At 56.6% G+C, this 27159-nt stretch overlaps 1 protein-coding gene across 4 annotated transcripts; it reads right to left on the minus strand.

Moving 5' to 3' along the window:
• Window positions 1-4807: 4807 nt before the first annotated feature.
• FOSL2 (FOS like 2, AP-1 transcription factor subunit) lies at window positions 4808-23918 on the minus strand. Of its 4 annotated transcripts, XM_080686925.1 has the most exons (5): window positions 22982-23803; window positions 20862-20963; window positions 12943-13194; window positions 8055-8162; window positions 4808-5818 (listed from the first exon to the last, which is right to left on the minus strand). In XM_080686925.1, the coding sequence occupies exons 1-5, from the start codon at window positions 23081-23083 to the stop codon at window positions 5300-5302; spliced, it is 1083 nt and encodes a 360-aa protein (XP_080543051.1). In that variant the 5' UTR covers window positions 23084-23803; the 3' UTR covers window positions 4808-5299. The 4 variants fall into 4 exon arrangements, with proteins under 4 accessions (XP_080543051.1, XP_080543052.1, XP_080543053.1 ...); XM_080686926.1 differs by lacking the exon at window positions 20862-20963 and having other exon boundaries at window positions 22982-23918; XM_080686927.1 differs by lacking the exons at window positions 20862-20963; window positions 22982-23803 and adding an exon at window positions 21937-22541.
• Window positions 23919-27159: the final 3241 nt, after the last annotated feature.

The raw sequence follows: 27159 nt of genomic DNA on the forward strand, positions 1-27159 counted from the left end.
AGAGGATGAGGCCTGCACGCCCGGCTTGTCCCGGCAGATTTGGGCTAATTCTCAGCAGCTGCCAACACTGCGAGCATCAACTAAGGACCGGTGCGCCTCCCCACCATTCACGCCCCCAGGAAAGGGCACGGAACAGCATTCCCCAGCTGCCCGGGTCTCCCGGTTGACAGGACACTGGGGGCTGGCTGATGCTTCTGCGTGGGCCGCACCTAACACCGCCTGTCTACTGGTGCTGAAAAGGGAGACCTGGCTGTTTGCAGGGCCCTTTCCTGTGCGGGATCCCATTTGACCCCCTGGACCATCTGAGTGATACCTTCAATTGCTTCTTTGAAGATTCTTGGGTTTCAAACGAAACACCCCCAGGAAGGGACAGCATGTTGAACTGTTACTGGCTCACAGCTCCGTGGTAGTTGGCAGGGAGCTGAGAATCAGGCCCTGAGAAGCCAGAAACAGGACTGGGAGGGTCCAGAGGAGAAAGCAGCCCGAGGCGGGAGGCGGGGAGCTGCAAGCCCCGCCCAGCAGCCCACCTCCCGGTGCTGCAGAAAGAGGTTCCCGCAGACCATTCCCTGCTTCCCTCACCACCAGAGACACCAACTAGACCCACAAAGCCCAAGGCAGGAAAGACTGGAAGGAAAGGAGGAGTGACAGGAGAGGCGAGAAGAAAAGGTAGAATAAACCGACCATAAGAGGCTCTTCGATCTTAATTCATTTTATTCTACAAAATGCTACTCAATTGAAAGTGGAAAAGCTAACAAAACAAAATAAAACAAAACAAAAAAGCAAAAGGAAAAAAGTCTCAATATGTTCTTTCTTCCATAGCAGCAAGCTTTTTCCTAACAAGCTTCTTTAGTGCAAATACTGTAGGCTTGTCTTACAGTAAAGTAACGAAACGAGAACAAAAACACCACCAGGGATGCTTCAGAGCAGAGATACTCCTCAATTTTAAAAACTGTACAAAGATTGTGGCGCTTACGGTCCTGCCTGGAGCGGCCTGCTTGGGAGCCGTTCCTATGGGACCATCTCACCAATGAAAAAAGATGCTGGGGACGGTGCTGAAGTTCCCACGGGGCTCCAGGAATCTCGTACAGGGGGTTTGCCTCCGGGATCTGATAGCAGATTGTACGCCACGTCATCGACATCTCAAATATGGACACACAAAGCTTCCCACTTCCCACTGTATACCGAAATATATATGTACATCTCCCACTGCAGAAAAGACGCCCTGATACCTACTCTTTGTACAAAGGTGAACGTTTTCTCCCTCGACAGCAAGTAACCACAAACTAAAATAACTGGAATAAACTTTTAATCATACGGAGAAAATAGTTTTTAGGGGACAGGGCAGGATCTTTTGTTGTGTTCTCTCACGATGTAGACTTCTTGGGGGAACCACTGTCCCCAGAGGAGTGACAATTCATCTTTAAGAAATAGAACCTTTTTATACAGTTTATACAGCGCAAGTCACAAATCATTTCAGAAACAAAAAAAAAGCATCATTAGCCTAATTTTAAAAAAAATAAGAAAGAGAGGGAGAGAGGAACTGAGTACTTTAATGCTATCTGTTTCTATTCAGGCTTGGTACAGCACAAAGATGTAAACATTTAAAATAAATAATAAAATAAACGTCCATTTCTTCTCCCCCTCCCCTTTCCACACCCTCCTCAAAATTTGACCCCGCCCCTCCTGAACACGTCAGCGCTGGAAAATTTAAAACCCTTTGTTGATGTCCGGCCAAAGCACTAGAAGCATGAGGAGATATCAAATGAGTGGTGGGGTGACTGGGTTTCCTTTTGAAAGCTGCAGGAGGACACGGGCACACCTGGAAACGCACACACACGCACACACACACACATATACCCCAACCAGTTAATAAATAGTGAGATGCTGGCTTTGAAGATGAATGCCAAAAAGACTCAACAAGCAGAAAGTAGCAAGACCCATTTACTTAATTTTTTTTAAAGCAAGTTATACATACCCTATTGGTCCACAAATTCTATAAGGACTCAGGTCACCCCTCCAACCATCTGAGGAGTGCAAAGGAGCACATCACAAGACAGAGAGAAGAAGAGATTTATAGGTGGGAGGACAGTGTAGGGGATGGGTCGAGAATAAACCTCAGACTGAAGACAATCTTGCCTTGGCTTTTTGAAGAAAGACCTTCTCACCTCCCAGCTTTTTGTTTATCCATTTCTTGGGGGCCTTTACGAAGGCATGTCCTCATTCCTTAGTCTCATCTGAAAGAGGGTATTATTTAAAAGTGCCTAACAGTGCCTGGCACATAGTAGGTGCTTATTCTTTTCCTTCTTAAAGGGACCTCACAGATGTCTGGTCAGGAAGGAAATCAACCTGGACGTTAAATGGGGGGTGGGGGGGCTGCAAGGAGCACGGTTGGTCCATCAAGGACAGGGCAGAAAAGTCCCCATGCGCGTGGAGTCGAGCCCACCCTGACACTTGGAGCCACGTGGGAGCAGAGAGGGAACGCCTTTCCCCAGAGCCCGAGGAAGGGCAGCAGCAGCCTCCGATGGCTCTTGGCTTTGAGACACTGGTATGACTGGCCAGTGGACACACCTGGCCTCTCACACAGACAGAACAATGGCGTCTTTCTGAAAAACTCCCCAGTGAGTTAATTCTCTGCTTAGAGCTGGCTCCAGCGATTTCCTAAGCTTCACCTGGGACCTCCTCTCCTTCCTGTGTCAGCAGCTGTCCCCATCCACCAGCCAGGAGGACATTCCCAGCAAGGCCAGCCAGGTGGCCAAGGCTGTGTTTCACACTCGCTTGTCAGAGGCCTGCCCTGAGCTGTCCCAGGGCTGCCAGCAGCCTCCCTGCTGGGGACACAGGGGCAGCATGGCAGTTCCCGGCCTCAGTGCAAAGCCCCCACTGCAGCTGTTCCCTTAGAGGGAGCCCCGGAGGAGGAAGCAGCGGGCCTGCCGTCTGGTGATTCTGGAGCACGGCGGAGGGGGGGGGGGGGGGGCGCGCTGGGAGGGGGGTGTGTGTGCGTGAACTTGGAGAACAAGCCAGAGGAAGCACCTGAGGGTGGGCTCCTGACAGGTGCAACAGCCGCCTTCCCCCCAAACCTCCCAGCCGCCTCCTAGAACACAGCGAGGGCCCAGGATGGGGCGCAGCCCGAGGCGTCGGAGGTCCTGGGCTTTGCCTGCTGCTGGTCCCAAAGCCAACGCAGCTGGAAATCTGCACGGAAGTCCAACTCCATCTCAGGAATGTCCAGCCTGGCCCCAAGTCACAGGCTGTGGCCTGCCTGGGGGCCGCAAACTAGGGCCTGAAGGGGCTCTGAGAAATGAAACACCAGAAAGCAGCTCCATTCAGAAAGAGAGAGAGAGAGAGAGAGAGAGAGAGAGAGAGAGAGAGAGAGAGAGAGAGAGGCTAAGAGCTCCCACGTGGCCACAAACACCAGCTGAGATGATGAAGCTCCTCCGAGCTGGGCTTCCCCTGGCCGGCTTCTTCTTTGATTAACCTGAAGCCGGAAACCCTCCTGCCCCTTCTAATTAGGCACACCCCTCCCTGAGCCTCTGGAACTGGAGGGCAGCGTCTCAGCCAAGGGGTGTGGGAAACGGCATTTGTAAAGTGTGCTCAGAAAACACCCTTTTTCTCTTGGCGTCTCCTTCCACACGTGCTTCCAGTCCTAGCGGGCTGCGTATTCTAAGCACACACCATCCCACTCGTGTCTGGTAGGTGACAGACATGAAACTGACCAGCACAGAGGCCCAGGTGTGTGAAGGAACAGGTGTGCTCCAAGTGCCACTGCCTCTCCTTTGACCCCCCCACTGGGTTTGATTTAAATAACAGCGAAATAGTTTAAATGACCATACAATAATCTCCAGAGCTGGGTCAGGACAGCCAGCAGAGGCCAAAGAGGCTGTGAGAAAAAGGCTGGGAGGGTGGGAGGCAGGGGCCACGCTGAGCTTTGCTCTTCAGGGCCAGAAGGAGCTTCCCGCCCCTCCCCCTGTCTGGCAGTGAGAGCATCTCACCTCATCTCGCATCTCAGCAGCCCCTGGGAATGGTGCACAAGCCGCAAGCCATAGCAACTGCTCTGGGCCAGCCATTGGACCCCAGGAGCACACTGGGGGTTGGGGAGTCTAAAGAGAAAGCACTTGACCCATCCAATGGCCATGGGCACTTCAGAGAGATGAGCAGGCAAGCTGGGTACCAGGGCGGGTGTGAGGCAAACCCCACTCCGCTGCCGCCTCCTCCCTCCCCTGCCTTCCATCCACAGCGAAGGTGCCTTTGAAGCTTGGGGAGGGGCCACCTGCAGCAACCTGGGGAGGGTCCAGGCCCAAGCTCATTAAATCTCTGTGGGTGGCGTCACCCTAAGAGCCAGGGTGGGGAGGGCAAAGCCGCTGGGACAAGGAGTGATGTGTGGTTCCGAGGGAGGGACACCTCCCTGGTCTGCGGAGAAGGGTCCAGGGACAGAGAGGCGAGGCAGTAATTACAGGAGTCGTCCTGCTCAAGACACCAGGTGAAGGAAGCCGGCGAGAACACCGTGTGGCTTGTTGGCACTATTCCTGGCCTGTTAATTAGGCATTTGGCAAACACAACCTGTGCCCTGGCTGTCTCCCTCACACCCTGTCTTCCGGCCAAGCCGCTCCGCGGAGAGCCGAGAGACGTCTCCGATTGTGGGGAGGAAGGTCCTGAGCCTCCCCATGCCGGTGCATCTCCTCCAGGGCCCGCGGAGCTCTGCCGGGGCCTCTGGAGACGGTAGTGACGGGGAGTGTCAGGGGAGGAAGGTTCCGTATTGCACATTGTCCCCTCTGGACAGGTCCGCCCCAGCGGAAGAGCCACCTGCTGCCACGTCTCCAGAAACGAAGTTTTAATATTTCGACCACCCAGATGAAATGTCATGGCAAATTTGATAAAAACCAAGAGGACGTGAAATTGACACTGGGGGGCAGAAGTGGCAAATCGAGGGAAGGTGAAACCGAAAGGCCACGGGCATGCTCGGTGGGCAGGGAAGGGCACCATCCCTCAGAGACGCTTCGTAACCACGGGACAGGAATGGTCCACCCCAGCTCCAGGCTCGTCAGAAGCCAGAGAGATGCCCGAGCCACTCAGTTCTCCAAGGCGTTTCAAGGAACAGGATTTGCTTTGCCAGATGGACGAGGGAGGAGGTTTCAGGACTTCTCAGAGATCACCCAGGTTGGTCCTCCAGTGCCTCATGCCCGTGCCTCCTCAGTCCCAGAGCCAGGAAGCTCGCTGGCAGGGCCCCCTCATGCCCTCGCAGCCCCGGAGCGCTGGAAGGTGCTGGTCCCCGGGGAGGAGGCAGCGATGAGGACCCGCGGCCCCCTGGTTACAGAGCCAGCAGGGTGGGGGAGTTCAAGGAGTCTGAGGACTGGTCCCCACTGCTACTGCTCCTGCGGTGAGCCTTGGAGCAGGACTCCGAGGGCGAGGCGGGCGACTCCTGCTCCAGGACGCTGGGGTAGGTGAAGACGAGGTTCGAGGTGCCCGGAGTGATGGCCGGCGTGGAGGTCACCACGATGGGGGTGTGCAGGGGCTCCTCCCCATAGAAGCCCCCGGCAATGCTGATGGGCTTGATGACAGAGCGCTGGCCCTTGTCCAGCCCCCCCGAGGAGGACGAGGGGCTGTCCTCTTCCAGGGGCTCCTGCTTCACCACCACGGCGCCCCCGCCGCCGCCCCCGCCGCGCAGGGGCTGCAGCCCAGAGGCCGGGGGCGACCGGCGCTCCTCTGGGCTGATCTTGCACACGGGCCCGTGGGCCACCAGCATGAACTCCAGCTTCTCCTTCTCCTTCTGCAGCTCGGCGATCTCTTTCTGCAGGCCCGACTTCTCCTCCTCCAGCTCCTCCGTCTCCTACGGGAGAAAGAGGGGTACATAAGGGACTGCAGCCTGCCAGGGACCTGCTCGGAGCAGGCCGTTCAAATCCAGGCACGAAATCCAGAGGACCGACAGCGGGAGCAGCCAGCGCACACCGGGCCGCAGGCCCCACTGCTGCTGAGTCACCTGGAGGCTCAAGATTCCCTTTATCTCCAAAGCTCCAGACTGAGAAAGGAGGCAGACGGCCTGGGGGAAAGGTGCAAGGACACCTGGTGTGGCCACGACTGAGCGCTTGCGTGGTGCCAGGCACTGACTTAAGCGTTTCAGAGGCCTTTTCTCATCCCATCCTCTAGCCGCTTTTTGAAGCAGGTATTATCATCAACCCATTCTGCAGGTAAGGAGGCAGGTTCAGAGAGGTGCAGTAATTTGCCCAAAGTCACAGAGCCAACAGGTAGACAGACTTGACCCCAATGTATCTGCCTCCAGAGCCCAGAGCCTGCGGGTGGATGCGCTAAACTCCAGGCAGGAGGACAGCACTGGAGCCTAGGACACTGCCTGGCTTGTGGTCGGATCATCACAGCCCCTGCTCCCCTTTCGCTCTGATTTCAGAAGCGTGTGTTTCAGGACTCAGAGAACCCTACCGGGCATTCAGGTCAGCGCCCCCTGCGCAGCGGATGAGGAGCCTGGCAGCCGGGCGGGCACCTGAGGACGGCAGGGTCCACCTGCAAGGACCTCAGCCCCCCCTTCCACACAAAGCCAGAGAAGCAGCAGACGCACACGCACACGCACACGCACACATACACGCACACGGAGGGGTAGGCATGGCAGCCGAGAAGGTGTGTGTCACCAGCCTCCTCCCACTTTTCCCCACACACGGGTTCCCGTTCAAGCACGAGGCGAACGGGGCCAGAGTGTCACCAAATGGAGTACAGCATATTCCGGAGTGAAAAAAGTTTCCATTTGTCTCAAGGGTCTGACGAACGTCATGAGCTTCTGAGAGGTTTCCTGTGGAGGATGTGGCTCAGGGGCCTGGGTGGCTGGGCTGGGGGTGGGGAGGCGGGGGAGCGGGGTGTGAGGCTTCTGGGCTGGTGTAAGGAGCGCCCAGGGTAGACCCAGAGGGCCTGGCTCCTTGAATGGTTGGCAGTGAAGAGGGCTCTCCTGGGAGGGGAGGCCCCCCAAGGAGTGCTGACCACTCATGGACCCGCCTCACGTGGCAACAGAAAACTCCCCCTCACCCTCCCGACTTTGAGGAACACCTCCAGGGGGCATTAGTACAGGCATCACAGAATCCACGCAGGGCACATGCAATACCCAAGAGTGAGGGCCCCAGGGGGGACAAGAGGAGCTGAAGCAGGTGAGTGGTCCTGGGAGGATTACACAAGGGGATGGGATGCGCAAGGTAATTGGTGATTTCCAAAGCCCCATCCTGGCTGGTCTCTGTAAGGACCACTGACGGGGTCTCCCTCATCTCCTCACTTAGAAACACTCCACCCAGGAGAGCCTGTCCTAGCTGTGGGTTTCCTCCACGTGGCGGACGGCCCATCCGGTAGAGCAGGCTCTGAGCGAGTTGTGTGACCTTGGTCAGGTCAAACTTTTGGGCAGAGCCATGGGCCCCCAGGTGTGGGCAACGAGGCGGCAGGGGAGAGTGACTCGCGAGGGCAGAACGAGGTTCCAAGGCCACAGCTGCAGGCTCATAGCAGAGGTGGAGAAGCCCTGCCCACAAAGGTGTGAGAAAGCCCCAAGATAGTGCCACTCCGCCGACATGTGACCCGTCTCCACAGACCCAGAGGGCATCAAGACCAGACAGCAGGGGCCCCCAGCCCCAAACCAGTCACTTCTGCAAGCTGGGCCACTCCTGCTGGCAGTAGGCATGGGGGTGGCTGGGAACTTGGGAAGCAGCCCTGGAGAGGGCAGGTCTAGGCCTGCCTTGGCTCCTGGGGCCTGGCAATGCCCACACAGTCTGCCATCCCTCACCCGGGAGCCCCAGCAGGTCTGAGAGCGGGAACACTCAGACACTGAGTGAGAAAGGGTACGGGGCCCCCTGAGCGGTCTAGCTCTTCTCTCTCGGGCCCAGGCTGGTGCCAAAGGCCAGCTCCCTCCCTCCCTCTCCCTTTAACCAGGCCAGTGCTGCCCCACACGCACAAAGGAAGGAACATGCATCGCCACGAACCCATCTGTAGGCCACTAGTGGGCAGGAGAGGGTGGGAGGCCAGGAGCCTGGGGCCCCGCGCAGCCCACCCGGAGGTACCCCCACCCCACGCAGATTCCTCACCGCCTGCAGCTTCTCCGTCAGCTCCCGACGGCGGTTCCGGCACTTGGCAGCGGCTAGCTTGTTCCTTTCCCTCCGGATTCGACGCTTCTCCTCCTCTTCAGGGGACAGCTAGAGGCAAGGCAGAGGGTCCTGGTTAGGTTCAGGGATGGTCCCCAGCTTTCTGTTCTTTAGCTGCATCTTAAGCAGGGCAGGAAGCCCCTCTGGGACTGGGAGGGAGGCAGGAAGGCAAGGGAAACTCGGCCAGGCTCAGAGGACACTCAGGGCTGAACCCACCCCACAGGTGATGTCCCACGTGCACAAGGAGAACAGGGCAGCCACGGGTCAGGGACGCGGCCCAGGCATGACAGCAGCAGCATCTGTCATGTCAGCCCTGATTCTGTGCCAAGGCCAGCGAGAGGGAGCTGGGCTGCTTCCCCCAGGGAGTCCCCTCGTGCCAGCCAGGCCCGGCCGCACCCACTAAAGCAGCTTCTTCCAAACCCGGGCTAATTACCCCTCCCCATCACTGCCTGCTCTGCAAGCCTCATTATCCCCATTTGGCTAAGTGGCTGGGCCCCGAGTAAGAACCACCCTGCAGGTGGGGGGGATGGTCTGTTGCCAGAGGGAGGGTCAAGGATGCCACCCCACTCCCGACTTCCTCTGCCAGCTGCTCTCAGTTCAACCCGAGGACCCAGCAGTGGCCTGGCACACACCGCGAGGCGGGACAGGATGGGCCAAAGGAGGAGGAGCCTCAGGCACCTCAACTCCCCCTGCCCACCACATCCGCTCATTCAGCAAACAAGCACCTTCTACATGCCAGGCACGGTTTGAGGGGTTCGAGGTTTATCAGAGGACCGAGGGAGCAAACCTCCCCGCAGAGCTCAGTCCAGCTTCTTACAAGGAGGCTGGTGAGGGGCCGTGACTCATGCCACAGGGCAAGACCTCTGCTCCACTCAGCAGTGCTGACACAGAGCCCATCCAGGGCTCTGACCCAATGCCCTGCAGGCAGAGGTGACACAGGATGTGGCTGTGGGCCAAGGCAGAGGGCAACTCAAAAGGAAAGACCATTGCGTGTGGTTATCCGACACGGATGGCACGCCCACGTGCCAAGCGCAGTCCTGGGGGCTTAGGATACTCTGAGGGGCTCAGACCTGGGTCTCACACTCTCGGGACACTTGGGTAAGAAAGCCAAAGCCACTCTTGGAGGGGAGGAGAGATGCTGCCCCCCTGAGGGATGCTCCAGGCCACCCTGGGAGGCGGGGCAGGCCCCTGGGACGCTCCCTGGGCCCTCAGCTTGGTTCCTGTGCTGTGCTGTGCCATCTGGAACAGCAAAGCAGGGCACAGCCTCAGAGAGGACACACCCATCCCTGTCGACACTGAGGTGACCCCGTGGCCCCACGCTGCCCGAGCCCTGTATCCAAATTCTCCAAACACTGGCATGAAAATGTGCCAATTACTGCTCAGACACAGACAAGCTCATCACACCTTCTCAGCTTTCAAATCCTCCCCGCAGCAGGCCAGATACAGGGCCCAGAGGGAGGTGGGACGCCCGGCGGGCCGGGGAGACCGCCAGGGCCTCCCAGCAGTCAGCTCCCTGCCTCCCGGGCTCTGCTGGGCCGAGCGCCCACCCATCTGTGTCTGCCCTGGGACCCCTTCACTCCCAGAATGTCAGACCACACTCCTTCACCTCTTCTGCTGCTCCCACCTCCTGGGTGGAGACCCAGGCCAGCTCCTCTCTCACCAGCTCCTCCCTCACTGTGTCTCTCAGCCCCGCAGCAGCTGCCAGGTGGGATGCACCAGGGCAGTCCAGCAGGTGGCATCCCTAGGAGTCCTCAGGCCCCTTCCTAAAACCTGATCCCACAGCCGAGTCCCACCTCCACTTCGCTTAAGTCCTGGCCTCAGTCCCAGCCTCTGAAACCCTCCGTTTCCCCCAGAGAGCCACGGGCTCCACATCCTCTCTTCTGAGAGGTATCAGGCCGGCGGGGAGCAGAACCCAGCAACGGCCTTTCTGTGTGGCCTGGGACAAATCACTGAACCTTCTGAGCCTCAGGCTTCCCATATGTAAAACAGGATCAGCAGGACCCGTCCTGCCTTCCACAAAGTCTGTGATGATCAGATGAGATGCAGTGTGTGAATCCTCTAACTAGAGATGCTAGGAAGAAGATGCGATTCCGAGGTCTCCTCTCTCATGCTTTTTCTGAGTCCCATAAGAGTCCAAGTGGACCGGAGACCCAGAGGCCAGGGACCTGGACACCCTGCTCTGTGCGGGGCCAGTGCCTGGCCGATGTCATGAGGCCACTTTGCCGAGGCCCTGAATACTTGCTGCTCCTCAATGTGTCTCCCCCTGAGCCCACAGTTACCAGGAGAGCCTGATGGTCCTGCTGCAGGCCTGGGCTCCGGCTCCCCACCAGGCTCTGCCAGCCCCTCCCCGCACTGATGGGAGGCGGGATGGTCCACTTGGGCCTCCCTTCCCCCTTGGCTGCTTCAGGACAACTTGTGGCCTCCCCATTGGCCTAGAAGTCTCTTTCCTATCTGCTATGGTCTGGGGCGGGCAGCTTGTGGGAGCTGTGGGCATAGGAAATGTTCAGGGGTGGTGACATCAACATGGTTACAGCTTGAGTGTGTTAGCACTACCGTGTACCCACCCACAAGCCACACACACCCACCCCTCCCTGTCTCCTCAGTCACCGCCCCTGGGCTCAGAGGGAGCCTTGGGCAGGCTGGAGGAGGGAAGGGAGGCACCAGGCTGGCTCCCGTAGCAGGCCCCTCCCCTGGGGGAGGTCAGGAAGGCAGAAGCAAGCTTCAGGGAAAAGACCCTAGGGCTAGGAACCACAGAGAGCCAAGGTTGAGGATGCTACCGCCCAGGCTTCGCCCAGGCTTCCTCCAAGCTGCCGGATGATTGTCTGAACTCCTAATTGACAATGACATGAAACAAAATGCTCCTGGCTCTCTCCCTCCCTCTCAAAAAAGGAAGGAAATTTTCCAGACAGATTGTCTTAGGGCACGCCTAGATGGTACAGTGGGAAAACCACGGGGCTGGACGTCAAGGGAGGTGGATGCCAGTCCTGGCTCTGCACTAACTTACTGTGTGACCCTGGCCAGGGCCCTTTTCCTTTCTGGGCCTCAGTTTCCTCATCTGTAAAATGGGCGCAGAGGGAACATTTTTTTTTTTTTTTTTTTTAAAAAGCTGGTCTCCAAAATCCCTTCCAGACATAAACTTCTAAATCTGGTGTGAGCTAAACCCAGAAAAGGATGAAGAGTGTTCAGTGCATCTCGCTTTGTTGTTCTCCTCGCCCCAAAGAGTCCCTCTCACAAGCCTGGCTGTCTCTCAGGAGTCACACACAGGGAGAATCCAGCTCCCCAGTGACTGCAGAGCTCGGCAGCTGCCCTCCACCCCCGCCTCACTGTCTCTGCCACTGGTGATGACACCTGGGTTCCTGTTGTATAAATGAAGGGGAGCTTAGAGCACCCCATTGGATCTGAGGGAGCCGAGAACCCTGGCCACTTGCCTCCCCACCCACCCCAGCAGAAACCCAACAGCAACTGGGAGCTGTATCGCTTCAGCATCTCTTACACACCCTCCCATGCCACCCTGCTGGGTCCTGCTGCGAACAGAACAAGCCAGCACACCGTGGACACAGGGCCCAGCTCTGTCCTAGAGGAGCAGGGCCCCTGCAGAAGCTTCCGGCTCCTTGGAGAGCGACCCTTGTAATTCCAAATACCCTGGGGACTCCTGGCACTGGGTCACGATTATCCAGAGGACCGTGTTTAAAGGTCCTTGTACTGGAGGGTCCCAGAGCGGAGGATCCGATGCTGTCATCGGAGGGGTTCTCCAGGTCAACTCTTTATTTGAAAAAGGGATTCCCCCGCTATAGTATGTCCTCTTCCCTGGACTCCTGGTGGCATGAGGATCACTGCACAGGGAGTCCCGGGCACTGGGATCTAGTCCAGGCTCCTCTCGCATTGCTGAGTGGCCCCAGCAGGGATGTCTGAGCTTTGGTCGAGTCATCTGTGCAGGGGTGCAGATGGGGCACTTGGACAGCTCATACCCTCCTTTCTGGAACTATGCGTGATTCTCAGGGCTCTTTCTGGAATCAGGGGGCCTGGCTCCCAGGTGATGTGCACAAGGGGCCTTCTGGGTGTCGGGTGGATGCTGACTAGAGAGCAGAGGCCCTACCATTTTCTGGTCCCTCCCAGCCAGCTGATTCCTCCGAGCTGAGCCCCTGGAGGAACACAAGGCTGCTGCCTGGCCTCCCCCCCTCAGCCCGGGTCAGCTGAAGCTGGGCAGGCTCCAGGGACCCCAGTCCTGCCCCCTGGAACACTCATCCCGGCACTCATCCTGCTTCAGTGGAGGCCAAGGACCCCTTGGTGGAAGGCAGGTAAAGTACTGTGGGCGGAACCGGCCTCGAGTGCGACCCTTTGGGTCTGCTGGCGGCTTGCCTGTACCAGATCCTGGAAGACAGTTAAGGGCTAATCCCGAAAAGCTGGCCGGGGTTCGTTGGCTGCTTGTCCTGTGGCCACTCTGCCAAGGACCAAGAAGGACACTGCTGCAGGCAGGCCCTAACAGTCCTTCCCATTTGCTGACACCTCAGCACTTACAAGGTGTTTCCCAGGCCTGGCCGCATTCGAGTGGCAACAAGTCTTGGCTGGCAGGTACCCTGATCCCCATCCTGCAGCGGAGGAAACTGAGACAGAGCTCCTAAGGGACCTGGGAGGTGACAGAGCCAGACCTGACCTCAGGTCTCCACCTCTGCCTCCATGAAGGAAATCACGTGCTCCTGGCCCCTCGTTTTCTCTCTTCCCAGTGACCCCAGAACACTGACCCTGCTCCCCACCAGGCTGCAAAAAAGCACAGTGTCACGAGGCCCCGAAAGCCACCGACGTGGCTTTTCTATGCAGAGCGGAGCTGTACCTGCTCATCTCTCCTCCTGCGACCTACAGTGGTGCCGATGGTCTTGATCACGCCGGGTCTCGGGAGGGCCATGTGCCCAGGGACAGAGGCCAGGCCCGGCAGGGGGCTGTAGGGGTGCGAGCGGGGGTACGGGTTGGACATGGAGGTGATCACTGTGGGCTGCACCATCCACTGCAGGTCCTGGCTGGTTGTGATGGCGTTGATGGTGGGGATGAAGGCACTGCCGGAGCCAGGCATATCTACCCGGAATTTCTGAAATGAGAAAAACAGGACTGAGCCAAGGAGTGCTGAGCAGAACAGGATACACAGACACAAGAGGCAAAAGCCAGCCGAAAGCAGGGTCAACGCTTGGGGGACCCAGGTCAGGACACTGGTGGGCTTATCCTGCACATCCAAGGATCAGGGGAATCCTAACTATTCCTGGGGCCCCATGTCAGACTGGCTCCCTGAATGAAATCCTGGGGACTCCATCCCTCAGTGAGCATGTCATCATATCCCAAATGGCTTCTAGGACAGATGTGGTCCCTAGCTGCTCACCCTCAGCAGGCCCCCTCTGGGTCCCGCCAGGCCAGCTATGTGCACATCTGCAGGGGGGCTGGCCTCCCACCTGAGCCTCCTGAGGCCCCGGGTCACCTGCCAATGATTCCCAGGGTCAGGAAGCATATTGTGTCTGCTTTTGTCACTTCCCAAGCAGGATGGGAATGGAGCTGTGATCCCATCAGGGTGGGGTCGGGGCCAGGAAAGGTGTCCTCCCGCCCACGAGACTGAAAGTGGTAGCGTGTGCTGCCAGACCCCCCCTGACTGCCCTTGACCTCCACCTTGCCCTTCACCCCTTCTTGCTTGGGACAGACATGCGGCGTCTCTCCTGTCTACAGATCTATCTACCTGTGTTCAGCCATGCACCTGTGGGACGCTGGTGCTGCCAGCTCAGACTTTTCTCTCTCTCTCTTAGTTTTCGCCCAGGCCACGCGGCAGCCCCCTCCGAACACGCTGCAGAAAGCGTTCTACTTAAAATGTAAGATGACGACAGAGGACAACAGCTAAACGGGGCCATGCTCCTCGGCAGCTGGGTCTGACCTTTCCTCAGGGCAGCTACTAGAAAGTGAGAGAAGGAGGGAGAAAGGAAGGGACACCCCCCTCCCACAAACACGCAGCTTTCGGGGAAGCGCTCCCCTACAGAACCCTCATCCTCTGAAGTTTCCTGTTTCTATGAAAAGAGCCTGCAACCCTTTCTCCCCTGACCTGGTGGGTCAGGTGACGACAGCAATCACAGCACGCACCAAGCACACACTGAGTGACCGGCACCGTGGTGTTTTACCTAGATTACGCCCCCATCCCCCCACCCCCACCCCCGGGGCAAGAACTACCATGGTCGCCATTATAGAGGCAGAAAGGCAGGCTAAAGAGATGCACTTCTCCCAGGCCACTCTGCTAATAAAGCCAGGTCACCGGGCAAGGAGGCCGGAGCTCTCCCACAAAACACAGCCCGCGTGCCGGACCCCCCCTGCCCTCAGACAGAGCATCAGGTCATCCCTGCCGAGGGTCCCTGCAGACCTCGCCTCTCACCCAGGAGGCCCCGCAGCTCTGTCTGACCTCCGATGCAATCCCGCTGTCATTATGCCATCATTAGCATGGACACTACAGCACCTCCCACTCGGGCCCCATCACACCAACTAGGATCAGCGGTATTAGCAGCATGGCAGCTGCCCCCCCCGCCACCCCACTGTCTCTGCCGCTGGTGATGACACCTGGGTTCCTGTTGTATATATAAATGAAGGGGAGCTGAGAGCACCTCATTGGATCTGAGGGAGCCGAGAACCTTCCTGGCTCATTCCCCTTCCAGCTGCCTGACCCTAGTCCGGGTGGCAGCATGCAGCTGCCTCACTGCCCACACAGCCCCAGGTCAAAAGCATTCAATGAAGAGAGGGACCCAGCACAAGGGATTCTGGGATTCCATGAAGCATGCCACCCAGTGCCATCAATTCAGGGATTGTGTGATGCTTCCTGTGCAATGGATTCTGGGATTCCGTGAGGAGAGCTGCCCAGTGCAAGGGATTCTGTGTTGCTTCAGAAGGCAGACAACTGGGCTTTTTATCAGGAGCTGACTGCAAAGAAGGTGTATATGGCTGTGCATGTGCATGTGCGTGTGTGTGTGTGTGTGTGTGTGTGTGCGCGCGCGCGCATGTGATGTGAGGGAGGGAAGGGTGCAGTGAACAAGGAAGGATTCCACGGGGAAACGATCGTTAGGAAGAAAGCAGACAACCAGGGGAGGCTTTGTGGAGGCAGAAGCACTGGGAGCACTAGGCCCGGACGGCTGTTTCTCAGGCTGCGGGGTGGGGGGCGGGGGGCGTGTTGGCAGGGAGTCAGCACGGCACTTGGAGTTGGGAGGCCTGGATTTGAGGCCTTGGCACATCTGAGGACTCAGTTTCCCTGCCTAAGTGGGAATGCCAACACCAAACTCACTGCCCTGTGCTGAGGGTTAAATTAGTAGCTACTTGTAATCACAGGCTATAAAAGCACACGCGTGGTTCTCACCCCGGCTGCACATTAGAATAGTCTGAGGAGCTTCTTCAAAACACCAAGGCTGGAGCCAGCCTCGCCATTAGCGTTCTAAAATAACTAGTTTGGGGTGGGGTTCTGATAAGGTATTTTTTAAAACCACCTGGGGAGATTCTAATGTGCAGCCAGGGTTGAGAAATGCCGCAAACAAATGGGAGGCGGCATCGCCATTGCTGTCACCACCACCATCACGTTATCATCATCATCGTCTGTGCGCTCTTCACGGGTGGCTCTGGGGACAACTGCCAGCTCCCCACTCCTGGGAAGCACCCAACATTTCACTCCATTTCTCTCCCAAGTCAGGCTGTGGGTCTGAAGGACCCCCGAGACATCCAGGGTTTAATGTGACCTTGACCTCCACCTATGGGGGTTGTTGGGGTGGGGAACTGTCAGCTTTCCTTTCCGGAAAGCACCCAAGAAATTCACTCCTCATTCCAAGCACCAAAAGAGCCCCCATTTCAGTCCAGGGGGAGCAGAAAATCAGAAGCAAAGCTCGGACACTAAGATCCCTCAGGAGGAGGTAGAGGATTCGGCCCCTCACAGGGCCCTGCAGCCCGCTGGCTCGACGGCAGGGAATGTGCTCCCGGCCCCCAGCCAGATTCCTTGCAGAGATTCCTTGCAGCGATGGCTTGGTCTAGACAAAACAAGACAGCAATAAAAGCAAGACAGAGGTAATGACTGCCTCTAAATGCAGGTACACCTTGTTTGAGAGGGAGTTAAAGCCATCTGGATAACACACTGGCTGTAAACACCGTCCCATCCCCAGAGGGGACTGGGGCTGATAAAGAAGGCTTTGTCTCCCAGAGGAGCCTCTGCGAGACACACACAAGTTTAAGTGAGATCTGGCAGATGTCTTGTCTCACCTCTGAAGGTGTTATTCAGAGAAGAGGTGAGGCGAGGAGTTTGTGGTCCCGGCCTGGCATTCCTCCTTGCCAACCGGCCCAAGATAAATCTGGGGTTAAATCGTGGTTCTCTAAGAATGGGTTACACTGAACAGAAACTAAGATGAGGTTCCCAGTTGTGGGCATAAGGGTAGTTCGATTCCTGCTGCAGCACCAGGTGTGTGCTGGGCATGGGGGCTAGAGGAGGTGACCCGGGACTTCACTTGGCTCCTCTGGGGCCCCCCAGTTCCCCCGGAAGCTCCACATCTAGGGACAGGATCAAAGATGCTAGATGTCTGTGTGGCATTCCAACCTGGCAAGCCCTCCAAATGCCGTAGTTAATTGTGCCATCCTGTCGATTTCTGGGTGGGCAAGAATGCCCATAAAAGGACAAACTGGCCCCCGCTGACCTCTTAGAGGAGAGTTTGGCTAACGTTTGCTGTAAACGGCCGGGTAGTAAATATTTTAGGCTTTGTGGGCCGCACCATCTCTGTTGCAACTACTCAAGTCTGCCACTGCAGCGTGAAAGCAGCCACAGACAATATGTAAACAAACAGGCGGGCCTGGGTTCCATTAAGCCTTCCTTATAAAAATACTGGGGCCATAGCCGAAACCGGTTTGGCTCAGTGGATAGAGCGTCGGCCTGCGGGCTGAAGGGTCCCGGGTTCGATTCCGGTCAAGGGCATGTACCTTGGTTGCGGGCACATCCCCAGTGGGAGGTGTGCAGGAGGCAGCTGATCGATGTTTCTCTCTCATCGATGTTTCTAACTCTCTATCCCTCTCCCTTCCTCTCTGTAAAATATCAATAAAATATATTTAAAAAAAAATACTGGGGCCATAGTTGGGTGCCTCCTGTTCTGGAGGGACATTTTCATCTCCTGTGCTCAGGTTTGGGGGAAAAGAACAAAGAGAGGAAGCGAGAAAGCAACACATCAGACCCGAGGTGTTCCTCTAACCCAGCTGGTCACAGGGACGGGCTCTGACTCAGCACCTGCATCTCCAGCCCCGAGCTGAAGTCCGAACCCTCACCAGCCTTGCTGCGAGTCCCTGGGCATTAGGACCTCCTTTACTCCGCAGCACCTGGATGCAAGGGTGCCATGGCTGCTCGCTAAGTATGCGTGTCCTCCTCCCACCGCCTGAGAGGCAGCTCTGAACACAGGGCGCCTATGGCCACCTCAGCTCCATCAGATCAGAGAGGTCTCCGCAGCCCAGCAGCTGCCACTTTTGGAAAATGACCTTCCTGAGCTTTACCCAACAGCCTTGGATAGAGAAATGAGGCTTACAACCACAGCCTTCTACAGAAGGGTCTCGGAACTAGGGTTTGGGCTCCCGTTTCCTGCAGACATGGATGGGGCAGGGCTTATCCCAGCCACTTCTGAGCGGGGCAGAAACGGCACTGAGATGGCAGCTGGGGCTGGCGTTCTTGGCCCATCCCCTTGGCCAGACATTTCTCCATCAGACTGATTAGACTGAGCCACCAAGTGCTCAAGCCATGAACCCCATGAATGCCTGTGGCCTGTCTCCACAGTCAGGTAGGTATGGCTCTTAAGAATCCTCCCCTCCCCACACACACACTTTTTTTTTTTTTTTTTTTTTAGATTCCCAGCACAGGAAAAGGAAAAGTCCCACATCTCAGGAGTCTGGCTCAGGGAAAGAGGAGAGGGTTAAGTGCGAATGTTCCCTCACATCCCCAGAACCCCCTGGTGAGGCCCAGTTTGACTCCGATGTTTTGTATTTTCATTGAACTCGGGGATGTCCTCCAAAGCCTTCTATGTGGGATTCAGCCAATCTTCACAGATCAACACTGAACGGTACCTTGACTTTTCATTCCCACCTGAGCAAGCCACGCAGGCCACAATGGAAATGGTTCCTAATGACTCGTGGTTTCCCCAAACTGTACAGTGTAAAAACACGATGGCGGGGAGCCTGCCTCCTCTGAACGTCCTCCTTTTCCCAGGTTCATTGCAAAGAACCCTTTTCTACCTACCTGCCAGGACGGAGAAAATCAGGGGAGAAAGGAAAAGGCACGAACAGAAGAAGGTGGCTGATGCAGACTTACTCCCTCAGGGTCCCATTTCTTTCCCTCCAGGGCCATTTGGACCAGAAACCCCACTCCAAAATACAGGGAATTTTCTCCACTATTCTGCGGGCCCCTCAGACATATCTTCTCAATGGGAAGGGCATGCCACCTCCCCTGCAACCACAGCAGCCTGTGAGCATGGCCAAGTCGCTGCCACGTGACAGGAAGAGCCAGCGCTGGGCAAGAGAACTCTAGCTCCCCTCTCAGCCCAGTGGGTTGAAGAGGGATAGGGTTACGAGGTGGGGGCTGGAACTGATATATTTGCCTCAATCAGGGCCAGCTGGCACCATTTGGAAATGACGTGGCCACCAAAAGATACCATATACAACATGCATAATACATATCCACAAAGTAATGATGCCACTTCTTTCTTTCCTTCAACAAGTAGACCAGAGAGTTCGTTTCCTGAATTCTCAAAGCCAGTATTTTTATTCCTGTTTAACAGACAGGAAAAATACCCCCTAAGGTATAGATGGCAAAGGTGCCTGCTTGGGGGCACCCTGTCCTGGCAACTGTTCCCCCAGGCAAACTCCAGACCTGAGACCAACAGGACTTGGTGTCACGCTCTGCTGTGGACCGTGGACCCAACCGGACCAACCCAGACCTTACACGTCAGGTGTGATTCCCTAGATGTCAAATCTCTTGATAATTTCCAAATATCAAACTTACCTCGAAGGACAAAGATTTGTTAGCGGGAAGGATTTTTCAAAAGAACTTGCTGAAGGCAATTCCAAAAGAGGGGTGCTGTAAGACCTTTCTGAGTCTGACTAAGCCCCAGCATTCACATGTGTGTGTGGTCTCCTCCAGGAGCAATTATGAAGGGACAACAGTGATTTGGATGTATAAGCTCTGGTGTGCTTGTCTTTAGAAAAGAAAAACCACAACGAGGCTCCTAACTTGACACTCACCTTGAAAACTAAGGCAGGCAGAAATAAAGGAATGGAAACGCACGCAGCGGGCTGGAAAGAGAAATTCAACTGCCACTCAGACAATACATGACTGCTGCTTCACCCCGCTCACTTTGATGAAAAAGTGACGCTGACTTCCACCATCAAGAATCAGCGGAACAGACAAATTCCTGGGGTAACATTTTGTTTGATCCTAATCTATGACGTCTGTAAGATCAAGGCCAAATAAAAAAAAAGAAAAGAAAAGAAAGGCAGCAGACCCTTAATATATACCTCCCTTCTTCCCCGAAATTCTGAAGACCACCCCCCACCAAAACAATGCCCAGTCTCCTAACACAGCACATCAAGGAAACAAGCCTGCGGAATCTGAAGCCATTGTGCTGGCACCCTAATGAACAGACAGACATTAAAATGGGGAAAGGAAAAAAAGCACTCCTTTTCAACCAGGTTTTATTTAGAACAAAAGAAAATTTTTTTGAAAAACTGCATCTCAAAGTCAAGCAGTTCTGAGTTAACCGCTGTTAAGTGTATGCCATTTATTTGTCCTGAACCAAAAAGAAAAAAATCCTAAGAATTTCAAAAACTCACCAAGTTAACTCTCTGGAGCTGGAAAAATACATTCCCCGGATGGTTCTTCTAAGAATGTCCCGTAGGGGGCACTAGAGAGGCACGATTAGGGCTGACTTGGGAATCACAGTCATTTCTGGTAAAAGTTCTTTGATGTGAGGAATGTCCCAGCCTGGTACAGTTGGCAACAGTTCACTCCGGGAAATTTTGTGTGTGTGTCTGTCTCTTGGGAAAGGGAGGTTGCTGCAGACGGGAGGTAGTCTGGGATTCCTTGATTCCAAAAAAGAACTGTCCCCCTTGATTTATTTTCACAAGTTATCTAAGGAGACGACAAATGGCAGCCTTGGAAAAGGTCTGGGTCTTGTTTTTGTTTTGGTTTTATTTTTTTCATTAAAAGGGGACCCAGCTGATGAAAACAAGTTATGAAATGACCTGTGTTTGTGTAACCGGTGGGATTGCGTAATGCTCAGGCCCTGAAACCGTAATAGTGGAGCAGCCAGGCAGGGCATTTATCTGGGAGGTGTTTTCCTAGGAAAGTCAGGAGAGAGAGAAAGAGAGAAAAAAACAACAACAACACAAAGAAAAAGCCAGGAAGGGGAGATGTGTGCAACCATCACCGACAGAACAAAATCACCCATGACCAACCTCAGAGATTAAAACTATAACTGGGACAGGAAATATTTCTCATGCTTCGAGTTCCTGCCATATACAAGAACAGAGGTTTTGACACAAAGTTATCTCCCTTCTCCCCCCCCCCAATTCTCCCCCCTCACCCCCCAATCCCTGGGACTCATGACCAGGTTAAGATTAAGCTTTAGGAAGCTCGAGAGGAGAGGAAAGTTCTGGGTTGAGTAAACAGCAACAAACATCAGGAATATTAGCCCCCACAAACAAAGAGATCAGGAAAAAATAATGTTCACTTGCCCAAGGGAAAACCAGAGAACAGTGGTTTACAGGGATTGGTCCATTGAGACGCCACAGAGGACAGCCCATCGCTAACTGCCGGCAGTCTCCCCGTAAAGGAAGCTGAGAGAAATAAAGTGATTATAGGTTTTATCTGGTGTGTAATAAAGTTACCTTGAGATTGGGTGGGGTCGTAGCACAGACTTGTTAAGTAACAAAAGCCCTTCAAAGTCAGTCCTTAGGACCATAGAACAGATTTGCTCAAAGGTGGAGAGACGATGGGACCCCCTCCCCCCACACCCCGCCCCAGCCAGGAGTGGACAGGCTGAGAAACTTGTCTAAAGTGGCATTACCTTGCCAATCCCTCTGCTTTGAAGGCACCTCACACAAGCTGCTGGGCCAAGGGCAGGCGTATATTCAAGAACCCCATGCACTAGTTATTACTAATTGCAAAATTCTCATGTGTTACAGCATGCTAGGAATTAGCCAACAGCTGCTTTTTGCTTCGGTAATGAGGCCCCATTACACTCTGCTGGACTGAGTTCTCTTCCTTCTTCCTAGCACCGGTTTCCTGTCTGATTTTCTTCCAAAACAGGGAATTGCCTCCGCTCACATCCTGGGCTCAAAGCCCTAGTGACACAGATTATTCAATCAGGGCACTGGGGTCCGGTCTGACTTCCCATGCAGGCCCCAGGGTCTGAGCAAAGCCAGGCGGCAAGATTGTTATATTTCAATGATGACTGCCACAACAACAGCAGCCAATGAACAGACAAGAAATCAAAAGAGCCTTTCCTGATTCGGGGAGGAGAGGGATGTTTGGGGATTTGTTGGATCAGAGAGGGAGGGAGTGGGCATCACTGACCCCAGCCCCTTGCCTAATGATGTTTGGATTCAATACAAACCACTAGCGGGGCTGGAAAGCAAACAACATCAAACACTTTTGCGATAAGATTTTAAACTCATCCCCTTGGAGCTCATCATAAAGGGTGCGCTGACGGCACCCTCCACGCACAGACCAGGCTCTCTACAGTGGGGACTTAGGGGGACACCAGGGGAGATAAAGGGAAGACACAGAAAAGCCACGGTGGGGACTCACCAGGTATGGGGAATCACTTTGGAACAAGGTGATTCAGATCCCAAAGAGAACCGTGTTTCCATTTTGTACTCCAGCAGGGTCCACCGGGCTGGGGCTTCTAGAAGCCAAGGCCACCGCCTTACCAGAGCAACTCTTGGTGCAGTCAACTTGGCTAGATCCTGACCAGCAGCTTCAGGTTGTAGTGGCCTTTTAAGCCAGCTCCCTTACAAGTCTGGGGGTGAGGGTGGGGGGGGCTGCTACAGGCACCTCACCAGCACCACCACACCACCAGCACCTCTCTGGTATTTATAGGCACATAGATCACACGCAGAATCCCTCCAGTGCAAACCAGTCCGGCTGCTTTAGAAACAAGTTGTTTTTCTGCTTCCAGAACCACCCAGGAGCCTTTTCCCCACTTCTCTCTGTAGGCGTCCTTGTCCCAGGTACCCCTTCTGACAGCAGTGCAGGCTCCTGCTCTGACCCTAACTGGAGATGGATGGGCGCGGGGCACACAGAGGCCACCAGAGCCAATCCAGGCTGACCTCCTCCTTCCAGACCTCCGCACCTGATTCCCAGCGCAGCAAGCCTCACCCTCACTCGGGATTGCTTGAAGGAGCCCAATGTCTGAGAAATTAACTAAGGCTGGTGGAGTAGAGAGGGAGAGGCGTTCCTGTAGGAACAGGGGAGGGTTCAAAGGTGTTTTTTTTTTGTTTTGTTTTGTGTTTTTTGTCTACCAAGGAGAAAGAGGGAAAGGGGGCGTAGGATTCCTGGGACAGGAGGTAACGAGGAGGTAACAGGCTTGGTGCTCAAGGAGCTAGTCCGGGTAAGATGTAGTGTGAAGGAAAAGGTTTGTCGGCTTTCAACCCACTCCTCGCTCCAGTTTTAAAAAGAGAAAAGTGATGGGGATGGGCAGGACAGGACGAAAATCCAGCACTTACAGTGGTGGCTCATAGAAAATTTCTCGCCAAGCCAAGACAGGGAAAAGAAAGCAAAAGAGGCAGTGGCGGCGAGCTGAGGGCATGGGGGTCCGCCCGCGCCGCCAGGTGCACCCCGGCCCCGCACCTACCTGCTGGCTGCCGCCGCCGCTGGAGTAGGACTCGGCGTGCGCAGGAGAGCCGCTGCTGCCCCGGGACGAGGTGTCAAAGTTCCCGGGATAATCCTGGTACATGATCCGCGGTGGGGGCCCGAGAGGAAACAGGGTGTTTTTCTTTCCCCGCCCTTGACGCGGCCGCGCACCGGCTGCTGCGCGCTCGCTCCCTGCGGGCTGCGCCTGGGCTGTAGTCTCCGCTCCCCGGCTTCTCCCCCACGGCGGCAGCACGAACCGGGAGGCGGCGACACCCGGGAACAGTGGCCCCTGAGCGCCGAGCGCTGCACTTCTTCCCTGCTCTACCAGCGCCGCGGGACCCAGTCCCTCCCTCTAAAAAGTCGGCGCGTCCCTCGGTCCCTCCCCTGCGCGCGCCCTCCCGCCCCCGCGCGCAGTCGGAGCCCAGCCGGTTCTATCAAAAATTGGAAATTAGAAAAGAATGGGAGCCCGGCAAGTCACGCCAGCCCGGTCTGCGGACCCCGGATTTCGGGCAGGGCAAAATAAGGCGAAAAGAAAGGCTGCCCGCTTGGAGAAACTTCTATTTCCTCCTTTTAGAAAAGACACTGAAAATAAACTTCCTGTGGCCAACGCGCCGCCGGAGTTTCGGAGCGGCTCGGACACTTGATTAGGAGAAGGCAGCCTGCGACCGTCCCGTAGCCCGTGGGATTCAAGCTGAGAGGGACGCGGCCCCGCTCCCGGCACCGCGGCTCGGGCGACTGGACCTGCACCCCTTCCCGGGCGCCCGCTCCTGGACAGGCCCGCTTCGCCCGTCCGCGTCTCTCTCTCCCTCGGTCCCCGCCGAGCACCGCTCACTTGCTCGCTGGTTCGCTTGGAGCCCCTGTGCTCTGCCCGAGATGAGTCACTACAATGGCACGAGTTCAACTCCACACTCTTTATTCTCCAGCCCCTGTACCATGTGGATTCACTCACGTCAACCTTGCTGGGAGGAGCGCGCGGGGAGGCGGGGGAAGGAGGCCCAGGAGGAGGAAGAGGCGCGAGAGGGGGCGGGCGCAGCGCTCCCCTCCCTGCTTGTTCTCCTGGCTGCGCTGACGCCAGCAGCACACCCAGCGCTAGGAAGGAAGGTGGTGGCGGGGGTGGGAGCGGCTGGCCCCCGCGGTTTGGGGGAGCCGAGGCGGCCCTAGCCCGCCCCCGCACACCCCTCCCCGACTCAGCGCCCTTGGTCTGTTCCATTGGCGCAGGTTGCCAAAGATGGTCATTTGCGTTAGAGGACGCGAGTGCGGGTTCCCTTGCTTTCGGGTGACGTGTAGGGACAGGGATTCCCTCTCGGGCTCCTGAGCGCGCCGCAAGTGCCCCCCTCCTCCCCCCCGCCCCGGCCTTGGGAAGGGGCGGGGGGCGGCCCCGAGAGCGGCCGCGCGGGCCTCGGCGCCGGGTTTTAAAGAATAATCACAGTTCTGAAGAGCGAGACAGGCGGTTCAGTGCGGCGCCAACGCCAGGCCGAGCGCCGGGCGCGGAGAGCAGCTCGCAGGGAGGGCGCGGCCGCGCGTGGTCGTCGGCGCCCTCTGCGGCGCCCCGGGCACCCAGGGTACCACGCCGCCCTGCGGCCGGGCTGGGCGAGGCGCGGCGCCGCCGGGCGGGGCCGGCCTGCCTAATTTTCCCTTCAGTGACCGGCTGTACACTGCTCCCTCTGCCCCCCATCTCTCTCTCTCTCTCTCTCTCTCTCTCTCTCTCTCTCTCTCTCTCTCTCTCTCTCCAATTAATTTTGTAGGAGTAGCCTGGAAGACGAAATTAATAAAGTCAAGACATCCCGACCGCCCTCTATGCCTGGCAATTGGAACGCATCTAATAGGAGCAATCGGGCATTAAAAGCAAACTCCAGTCTGTTAGAAATTAAAGCACACGCGTGTGCGCGCGCGCGCACACACACACACACACACACACACCACCACCAACAACAAACAGGGAAGGAGGGAAGCCTGGGAGAAGGTGTGGGTGAACACTGTCTTCAGCTGTTTTGGAGCGAAGTTCAAGGAGCAAAGTAGTCGGACTCCTAGGTCTTCCCGCCTCGTCGAGCCGGGCGGGGCGAGGTTCCGGGTAAAGAGCACAGGCCTTGGAGTCCCCGGGCCAGGCTGTGCTGTTTACGCGAGCTGTGGGACTTCAGGCGAGTCCCTCGAGTTCTCTGGGCCTCAGTTTCTCCCTATAAAATGAAGGGCTGGAGACAGGTAACCTTCTAAGGCCCTTGTCAACTCTGGAACCTAAACCTTTCTGCAGGGGTGATCCGGAGGAGCACTGCACTAGGAGTCAAGGAGCTTGGGTCTGGTCCAGGCTCTGCTTTAGTCTCAGTTTACCCAACTCGTAAGTGGCGCCATTTTTACCCCCATAGATCCTTGTGAGGACCCAACGGGAAGATGCGTGAAGACTGTGATGCGTTGTGCACTGTAAACAACACAGTTTCGGCCCCTCAGTTTCCTTATCTGTAAAGTGGGGGTGTTGCTAGGAAAGAAAATAGAGCCGGGAACTCAGAGCCCTCCCGGGGCTCTATATAAAGCGCTGGCGTTTCCGGGACGGCTGGCGGCATCTGGCCGCCCCAATGGCCCCAAGATACGGTAATCCCAAACAATACTCGGGGTCATTGTTTACAGTTATAAAACACATTCTGTCCTGAGCTCCATCCCCAAGGACGCGCGCGGGGAGGCGAGGCGAGGCTAGCCGGACTCCTCGACCTCCGCCGCGACTGCCGGGGCGGAGTCCCCAACTCGGTGGCCGGGCGAGGGGCGTGGGGCAGGCGGTGCACGCGTTGGCCGCGGGGGCTTAGGTGTGTGTGTGTCTTAAAATCCCTGAGCGCTGCCTGCCAAGCTGTTTACGTGCCTCTCCCAGCAGGACTGAGTAAATGCAGTCCTTTGACGCAAAACCAATCAGCCCTTTCCCCAGCGGCAGCGGCAAAACCCAGAAAACTGGGGGTGGGGACCGTGTGGGAGGGAGCTGCCGAAAAAATCGTGACACTTTCTCATTCCTCTCTCTCTCTCTCTGCCCTTTCCCGCGCCTCGCGGGCCCAGGCCGCCTCAGCGAAGTCGGAGGGGAGGGGGGGCGCGGGGCGGCCAAGGGAGGCGCAATCCCGGCGTCCAGGGCTCTCCAGAGAGCAGCCGCCTGTCGAAGGGGCGCGAACAAGATGCACTTTTAGTTTTCTTTTGACCTGCAGAGGCTGCCCGGCCCTCCCCGGCCCCGCACTCGAAAATTCGGGTGCTTCTGGGTCTCTCCCACACAGTCCTTCCAGTAACGCGGGGGGAAAAAAAGGAGGGGAAAGGGAGCGGGAGCGGCCTCGGGCGCGCCCAAGCCCGGCAGGCGCCGCCGGGAGCGCGCGGGCGGGAGAGCGCACCGTCGCGCCCTCGTCGCCCCCGCCCTGCCGGTCCCCGGCCCTTTCCTTTCTTGTGGGTTCCCGTAAAGCCCAGCAGCCCCGAGAAGTCTGCAGAGCATCACGGAATCTGTGCTGATGCAAGTTGCTAGCCTCCCTTTGCTGCGCCCCGGCCTGCCTCGGAGCGCTTTGATCCCGGCCTTCCCCTGCTCCAGAACTCGTGCTGCCTTCTGCAGCCTGCCCTCGCCTTGCAGGCCTCCGAGGGCCAGAAGCACAGAGCTGAGCTCTGGTGCTGCGGGGACTGACCGGCGCTGGTCTGGCCCAAGGGTGTTTGCCAAACCTCGAGTTCAGCTTCCCTCCGCGGGGAATCAGTGCAGGATCACCCAATGTGAAGGGGTCCTCGGGCTCCCCGGAATAACATAACTAATAATTTGTCCAGGAGAATTGATGAGTGGGCTAGTGATCCGGTTGGAAGAGCCGCTGGGCCTCTATGACAATGCAGGACCCGCCTCCTACTGGCAGCCTTTGTTTCTCTTACTGGTCTCCAGCAAGCAGGGACTTCATCCGGTTGGTCCATGGCTTTGTCATACACCTAATTCTCTGCTGAATAAACAGCCTCGCACCATCACTCAGCCTAAGGAAAGCTCACATCAAGCGAGGGAAGGGGTGCAGGGCAGGAAGCTGGGGTGGGGAGAACAGTGTCTTCTCATTTTTGTCTCTGGATCTCTGGGGCCTCCGTGCCTGCATTTGCCAGCTTTGTCCTTAGTCCCGCCAGCCCAGTGGTCGGCAAACTGCAGCTCGCGAGCCTCATGCGGCTCTTTGGCCCCTTGAGTGTGGCTCTTCCACAAAA

The sequence above is a fragment of the Plecotus auritus genome (genome assembly GCF_963455305.1).
Source record: "Plecotus auritus genome assembly, chromosome: 8".
Lineage (NCBI taxonomy): Eukaryota > Metazoa > Chordata > Mammalia > Chiroptera > Vespertilionidae > Plecotus > Plecotus auritus.

Bases quoted from the DNA above. Each gene is read 5' to 3' on its own strand.
- FOSL2 (XM_080686925.1), bottom strand. From the start codon at position 23,083: ATGTACCAGGATTATCCCGGGAACTTTGACACCTCGTCCCGGGGCAGC. The intron at 20,964-22,981 runs GTAGGTGCGGGG...TATTTCTCTCAG, and splicing joins GCGGCGGCGGCAGCCAGCAG to CTTCCTTTACGGGGAGACTG. The intron at 13,195-20,861 runs GCAAGTGAACAT...TTCTCATTTCAG, and splicing joins GTTCTCTGGTTTTCCCTTGG to AAATTCCGGGTAGATATGCC.